At 40.9% G+C, this 8,409-nt stretch overlaps 1 protein-coding gene across 1 annotated transcript in view; it reads left to right on the top strand.

Annotated features, from left to right (window-relative positions):
• Nucleotides 1-3,731: 3,731 nt before the first annotated feature.
• LOC111556304 overlaps nt 3,732-8,409 on the top strand; it is a 54,879-nt gene continuing 50,201 nt past the window's right edge. The window contains exon 1 of the mRNA XM_023245116.2: nt 3,732-4,338. Within this exon, the coding sequence (XP_023100884.2) occupies nt 3,747-4,338 (592 nt within the window). The 5' untranslated portion in view covers nt 3,732-3,746. The remainder of the gene's footprint in view (nt 4,339-8,409) is intronic.

Here is an 8,409-nt window from a genome sequence, read left to right as displayed (position 1 = left end):
CTGATAGCAGTGTGGGGCTTGAACTCCCGAACCTTGAGATCATGACCTGAGCTTAAGTCAGATGCTTAATCAACTAAGCCACCCAGGTGCCCTCTCTAGCATTATTTCTTTAAATAAGCTTTCTGTCCCTTTCTCCCTTTCTTTTCCTGCTAGTACTCCTAAAATACAGAAATTGTTTCAATTGATGCAATTTCATAATCCATGTAGTAGTCTTTCTTCAGTCTTTTTCATTCTTTTTGTTGTTGGTGATCTCCTCTAAATAAATAATTTCATGTGATTTGTCTTCGAGTTGAGATTCTTTCCCTTTATCAAGACAGTTGGTGTTCTCTACTGCAATTTTCATTTCATTTGGTGTGGTCTTCAGGTCCAGAATTTCTGTTTAGTTCTGTTTTGTGATTTCTATCTCTCTGTTAAACTTCTTATTTTGTTCATGTGTTGTTTTCCTGATTTTATTGAATTGTTTTTCTTTGTTTCTTTGTAGGCTACTGAGCTTCCTTAAAGCAACTATTTTGAATTTTTATCATTCAAATCATAGATTTCCATTTCTTTTGGGGTTGGTTAGTAAAAAATCAATTTGTTCCTTTGCTGGTTTCATTTTCCCTTGATTTTTCATGTTCCTTCAAGTGTTGGATTACTGCCTTTGCATTTGAAGTAGTAACTTCTTCCAGTCTTTATTGTCTGTCTTTGAAAGAGAAATAATTTCTGTCAGCCTGTTTAGGGATTCTCAGATTTTCTCAGACCATTCCTATAGGTATGCCTGCTCCATACTTCTTGTCCCCTTTGTGTGTGTGTGTGTGTGTGTGTGTGTGTGTGTGTGTGTGTGGCATTCTTAAGGTTATATGCCTTCTTTCTGCAAAACTAGACCTAGTGCTGACAGCTTCAGCATTACTTTTCCTAGGGCAGTGGTGAATATTCAAGTTTGTTTGCTTTCTCAGAATCTTGCAGAGTTGGACCAATTTTCTGTGCGTGTTCATGAGCTCTCTGCCAATCTTGCACTTGCCATTCACAGGTGCACACATGGGGAACTGGCCACAAGATGTGTGTGCGGGGGATTATGTGGGTGAGGAATAGAGAGCATTAGGGATGCCTGTGGGCCATTTGGGGGAGTCTGCAGGCAAGATCCCTCTAGTGATTTGTGGTGGCCCTTGTAATGAAGTCCACAAAGCAGTTAGTATGTTCTATGTCTCTTAGAGCGGTGCACTCTAAGTCCTGCCTGCTCTGCTCCCAGCCTCTCCTCACCTTCAGTTGTGCAGCTTACCTCAGTATTCCAGATGGGGTGAGAAAGAGATGGGCATCTTTGGCCGTGTTGCCCACACTGGGGAATCTGGGTACTCACTCACATGCTCTCACTTTCTGCTATGGGAGAAATTGCAGGCCAAGGGGTTCTTCTTAGTACTGAGCTGTGCTATCTTGGGGTATGGGGACACAGATAAAGTAAACCTATTTCTCTTGCTTTCTTCAATGGATCCAATCTTTGTTTTTGTTTTTTCTTTCTCCCAGGATGTGCTAGAACTTCTCCACTGGACTCCTGGACTCCCATAAAGGGAAAGTATCACAAAGGATACTCTCATTTGCTGGCGTTGTCAAAATCAGGGTTCTTTGAGGGGAAGACGTTAGAAAACTATCACTGTGGTTTATTACATTAAATGGTTTTTGTATGTAGAACCATCCGGGCACTCTGGGAATTAATCTCACTTGGTCATGACATAACTCTTTTTTGTTTTTTGAAACGTGTTATCATATTAGAAAAGGGTTTTGTTTTGTTTTGTTTTTTTGATCTATAAATCTTTTAACATGTGCTGAGTTTAGTTTGCTAGTATTTTGTGGACAAGATTTGGATCTTAATATTTTATTTTTTTTATTTAAAAAAAATTTTTTTTTAAGCAGGAGTCACATTTTATTTATTTATTTTTTTAATTTTTTTAAAATTTTTTTCAACGTTTTTTATTTATTTTTGGGACAGAGAGAGACAGAGCATGAACGGGGGAGGGGCAGAGAGAGAGGGAGACACAGAATCGGAAACAGACTCCAGGCTCCGAGCCATCAGCCAGAGCCTGACGCGGGGCTCGAACTCACGGACCGCGAGATCGTGACCTGGCTAAAGTCGGAGGCTTAATGGACTGCGCCACCCAGGCGCCCCTAAAAAAATTTTTTTTAATGTTTATTTATTTTTGAGACAGAGAGAGACAGAGCATGAATGGGGGAGGGGCAGAGAGAGAGGGAGACACAGAATCGGAAACAGGCTCCAGGCTCCGAGCCATCAGCCAGAGCCTGACGCGGGGCTCGAACTCATGGACCGCGAGATCGTGACCTGGCTAAAGTCGGACGCTTAATGGACTGCGCCACCCAGGCGCCCCTAAAAAAATTTTTTTTAATGTTTATTTATTTTTGAGACAGAGAGAGACAGAGCATGAATGGGGGAGGGGCAGAGAGAGAGGGAGACACAGAATCGGAAACAGGCTCCAGGCTCCGAGCCATCAGCCAGAGCCTGACGCGGGGCTCGAACTCACGGACCGCGAGATCGTGACCTGGCTAAAGTCGGACGCTTAATCGACTGCGCCACCCAGGCGCCCCTGGATCTTAATATTTTAATGGAAGGAAAGAATGCAACCTAAGGCAGTTAGGATGGAAAAACAAAAATTTAAGTTAGAAAGTTGGGGGAACAGAGATTTTACATATTATTTTTATATATTAAAAACATCAATAAAAGAAACAATGAATTTGACATTGCACACCTATGAAAATTGTAATTAAATATTTTACAAATATGATAGAACAGTTTCAACCATACTTTCCTTCAAAAGAAGATTGCCAGATAGGAAAATCATGGATCTGGAATCCATTTCTTTTTATGGAAAGATATTTAAAATTTTAATTACAATATGGGATAAACTGTTGGAACTGGCCACTTAAGAGGACTGAATATGAATTTTGAAAAAAAAAATCATCAGTTAATTTTAGATAAAGGGTAAGAATGAACCACGAATTTACTGAAGTTGCTTTAAAATCAGTTCTTCCATTCCCATTAACATACCATCATGAGACAGTTTTCCTACCATGAGAAATTAGAAATAGTTTAGATATAAAATTTCCTCTGCCTTTATCAATCCAATCTACTTTAGATAAATTACCACACAAGAAAAAATATATGTCACATTGAAAGCTTTAAGTATTGGTACACAATGGATTCATTCATTCAGAGTATGCTTACAGGCATTTATTAAGAGAAGAGAAACTTCACTCACACCTTTGCTTTAGTTACAACTGTAGAACAAAAACAGTGTAATAGCCATTTACTATAATAAATGCTGATTGGCAAATTTTCTCAAAGCAAAGTGTACAGTTTTTAAAATTATTTTCTGTTTGTCCTGATTGTTTGCTGAAATGTAATTTTGTCTGTTGAATTTCACATTTAAAAAATGAATTTGTATTTTGTATAATTTTTTCCATTTCAGTTTACGTGTAATTTATTATCTTAATTTAGTTAAGTATCAGTGATTGACGGATTAAGAAAGAAAAAACGGGTCATTCATCTTGGACTAAGTAGCACTGGTGTAAATACCTAAAGTGTGCTCCTAGACAGCATACTGCATTTTATTCAAATTCGCCTGATAGTGGGCCTTAGGCAATTATTTATTAAATAAATGAATGAATTTTCAATCTTGAACGCTAGGTCCACACTGTTAATCAGATGTCTATTACAGTCTCTCAATGATTACAGTTGCTGACATTTTTGAAGTTATTAAATGCCTTCACCTATGCTAGGCGCTTTTCCTTCCACCACTTTCACGCACGTTCTCCTTTCTCCCCAGGGAGAGGGCGTGCCCAGCACCAGGACCCGCCTTATCTGTGCATTCGTTGGTGGATCCCGAGGCCTGTTACGGCCGAGTCCCGCCCAAACCACGCCCCCACGCATTCCGCAGGACCAGAAGTCGTGGTCATTGTGGCGCTGGACCTTCGAGACCGTCTCCTCTCGTAAGAATCGGGACGCGCTCGAAGGCCGGCGCTGTGAGGGTGGCGGTGCATTCCGCGGTCCCGCGCGGCGCGAGAGGTCCGCGACCGCTGCTGGCGCACGCCGCGCCCCGCTGCCCCGGCACGCGGCCTCCGCGCGAGTTCGCGCACGCACGCGCGCGCGCACCTGCCCAAGCCACGGCCTGGGCGGCGGGGACCCGCCTGGCGGAGGCTGGGCCGCTGAGGTACGAGGGGAGGAGCCCGAGCTGTGGCGCTGTTGTCGCTGCTGTCGCCGCCACTGCCGCCGCCCCCGAGAGGAGCATGTCTGCAACTCGAGCCAAGAAAGTGAAGATGGCCACCAAATCGTGTCCCGGGTGCGACCAACAGGTGGGCGCTGAGGGCCGGCCGGGCGGGTGCGCGGGCGGGCGGCCTTTGCTGGCGACCGTTGGCTGTGGAGAGGCCGCCTCGCCGGGTCCGGGAGGCCGAGCGGGCGGGCCGGCCCTTGGGCTCGGGGGCTACAGTGGGAGCCCGGAACGGGCCGGGCTGAGCCGAGGGGATGCCAGGGAGGCGCTCAGGCTCGCAGTCCGGCCGGCGACAGCCGGGCGACTGTGTGCGCGGGAGAGAGGCGTGGGTTTCTCTAGAGCTGACGAGGCGCCCTGTCCGGACCCTCCCCGAGTCGCCTGGCCGGCTCCGGGTGACAGCGGCGGGAACGCGGGGACAGCGGCCCAAGTGGACGAGCACGGTCCTTTCAGTCCCATTCTGCCCCGACGAGAATGCCCGATGTGCCCGGCTCCAGGCTCCTGGGTTCTGGCTCCGAAAGCCGCTCCTGCCACGCAGAGTTGCTTTGTTCCTGTCAGATGTATATGGTGACAAAAAGAGCCGCAGCCATAATGACATTTTCCGTTTAGATTTCAGTAATTTGGTGATCTTAATGTTCTTCTTAATACTTTTCATAACCCAAATAATCATTTGTTAATTTGTTTTAAATTTTTAATAGAACACCATTAACTACCAAGTTATGTTAAAGCCCTGTTTCTTAAAATAGTATGTGTCTAAATTTTTTAAAAATGAATTTGCCATTCTTACCTGTATGTGGTTTCTTGAATTTTTAATACCTGCTTTATAAACCAAGTTCACAAGGTCATGCAATGGCTTTATGACCACCAGTGCTCTAGTGCAGGTAGCCACTCAGGCTTATCCCAGGCCCCTGGGCCCAGACATAAAAACTCCGTGTAATCAGAATAGCATCAGAATTGTGGTCAGTGAGGATCCTCATAGCATACTAAGGACTATCTCTGCCTTTCCATAGAGCTCAGATATGGAAGCAAACAAACAAACAAAAACAAAAAAAACCACAAAACCCCCCAAAACCCTTCTAGTGGTTGCAAGACTTACCATGGCTTAGAAATTTCATGTTTCTTAGCCCATGAGTAAGAACTTTGCTTCCAAGATTTTGCAGGGAATGGTGTGATTATATTGTACTTAGGGAGGCCTAAAACTGTAGCTTCTCATCAGGTACCTTCCAGTCCAGATGCCTTATTAAGGGGCCATTTTTACCATAGCAATATTGCCTAATGACACTACTCGATTAGGCTGACAGGATCAAGAGTGCTAGACTTACCCAAATTTTTTTTTTTTTTCCTCAGGAAGGACTTCTGTGAGCACTTTACTAACATGTCATAATCCTATGAAGTTTTTTTTTTCTCTTGTTCTATAAAATTTGGCTATTCTTAACTAGAAAAAGTAGAAATTCATTTAAAACTGCAATTAAAACTATTGGTAAGACATCTTTTATGCCAAAATGAAGTGTCTGTCTTTTCAAAATAGTTACCTCTCTTTTTATCTCCCTCTATTGCCTCCCTTGGCAATAGAAATTTACCGCCTCCTCTAAAAATTTCTCTTAGCAGTTTGTTGTAGTTTTCATTGTACAGGTTTTGCACATATTTTGTGAATTTATCCTCATGAATTCAACTTTTTGGGTGCTATTTTGAGTGGAATTGTTTGAAAATTTTTGTTTTATGTTTATTATTCACATATAGAAATACAATTGATTTTTTTCATTGTGGTAAAAAGGATTAAATTCACCCTTTAAACCATGTTAAAGGGTCTACTTTAGTAGTATTAATATATTTACAGTGTTGTGCAATCATCACCATTATCTAATTCCAGAACATTTTTATCACTCTGAAGTGAGACCTTGTTTCCATTAAGCAGTCACTTCCTATTCCACCCTGCTTCCAGCCCCTAGCAACCACTAATTTGCTCTCTGTATCTATGGATTTGCTTCTTCTTGATATTTCTTATATAGATGAAATTGTATAACATATGCCCTTTGATATCTGATTCCGTTAATTAGGCATTTAGTTTGTCTGTATTCTAGCATATGTCTGTACTTCGTTTCTTTTTATGGCCAAATAATATTCCATTGTATGGATATATCACATATTGTTATTTATTATTGATGGGCATTTCACTTGTTTCTACCTTATAGCTATTGTGAATAGGCTTCTGTGAACATTCACATACAAGTTTTTGTTTTAATATCTGTTTTTATTTCTTTTATTATATTCACAGGAGTGAAATTGCATGGTTATGTGGTGATTCTGTGTTTAACTTATTTAACTGCTTACCTGTTTTCCATAGCCATTGCTCTATTTTACATTCCTGCCAACACTGTACATGGGTTTTAATTTTTCCACACCCTCAGCAACAGTGGTATTTTTGTTTTTAAAAAATTATTACAAAGAATGACACTGTATAATTTTAAAGGGAACAATTCAACAAGAAAACACAACAGTTGTAAATTTTTATACACCCAACATAGAAACACTCAAATACTTAAAAGCAGTTAATAACAAACATAAAAGAACTAATTGATAGTAATACACTAATAGTAAGGGACTTCAGTCCCCACTTACATCAGTGGATAGATCATCCAAACAGAAAATCAGAAGGAAACAGTGGCTTTGAATGACACATTGGACCAGATGGATTTAACATTCAGAACATTCCATCCTACAACAACAGGACACATATTCTTTTCTTTCTTTCTTTCTTTCTTTCTTTCTTTCTTTCTTTCTTTCTTTCTTTCTTTCTTTCTTTCTTTTTCTTTCTTTCAAATTTTTAATGTTTGTTTATTTTTGAGAGACAGAGTGCAAAAGGGGGAGGGGCAGAGAGAGACACAGAATCTGAAGCAGGCTCCAGGTTCCAAGCTGTCAACACAGAGCCTGATGTGGGGCTCAAACTCATGAACTGTGAGATCATGACCTGAGCTAAAGTCAGATGCTTGCCCAACTGAGCCAGGTGCCCTGGATACATGTTCTTTTAAAGTGCACGTGGAATATTCTTCAGAACAGAACACCTATTAGGCCAAAAAACTGATCTCAAATTCAAAAATATCACATCTTTCTTTCTTCCTTTCTTTCTTTCTTTCTTTCTTTCTTTCTTTCTTTCTTTCTTTCTTCTTTCTTTTTTTCACTTAATTTATTTGGAGAGAGAGCACAAATGAGAGAGGGAGGGAGAGGCAGAGAGAGGGAGAGAGAAAGAATTCCAAGCAGGCTGTGTTGACACAGTGCAGAGCCCAGCATGGGGTTCAAACCCATAAACTGTGAGCTCGTGACCTGAGCCAAAATCAAGAGTTGTTTGCTTAACTCAGCCACCCAAGGGCCCCACTATGCACCTTTTCTGACCACAACACTGTACAACTAGAAGTCACTCACAAGAAAAAAACCTGGAAAGAACACAAATTCATGGAGGTTAAATAACGTGCTACTAAACAATGAATGGGTCAAATGAGAAATCAAAGAGGAAATTAAAAAATATACGGAGACACTTGAACATGAGAACACGATGGTCCAAAATCTTTAGGATGCAGCAAAAGCTTTTCTGAGAGGGCAGTTTGTAGCAATACAGACCTGTCTCAAAAAGCGAGAAAAAACTCAACCTAACCTTACATCTAAAGAAGGAGTTAGAAATAGAAGAACAAACAAAACCCAAAACCAGTAGAAGGAAATAGTAAAGAGTAGAGCAGAAAAAAAGAAAATAGAGCCAAATAAAAACCAGTAGAACATCATTAAACCAGTATCTTTGAAAACATCAACAAAATTGATAAACTTTTTTCTTTTTTTTCCGGAAAAAAAGAGGACTTAAATAAACAAGATCAGAAATAAAAGAGAGAAATAACACCACAGAAATACAAAGGATTATAAGAGAACATTATGAAAAATTATATGCCAACAAATTAAACAATCTAGAAGAAATGGATAAACTCCTAGAAACATAAACTGCCAAAAATAGAAATGGGAAGAAATAGAACATTTGAACAGACCCGCAACCAGCAAAGAAATGGAATCGGTAATCAAAAGTCTCCCAACAAACAAAAGTCCAGGACCAGCTAGCTTCCCAGGGGAATTTCTACCAAACATTTAAAGAATAGTTAATACCTATTCTTAAACTGTT

This window comes from Felis catus, chromosome E2, assembly GCF_018350175.1.
Source record: "Felis catus isolate Fca126 chromosome E2, F.catus_Fca126_mat1.0, whole genome shotgun sequence".
Taxonomy (NCBI): domain Eukaryota; kingdom Metazoa; phylum Chordata; class Mammalia; order Carnivora; family Felidae; genus Felis; species Felis catus.
The sequence above is the reverse complement of the archived record's forward strand: the minus strand, read 5'-3'. Positions and strand labels throughout refer to the sequence as shown.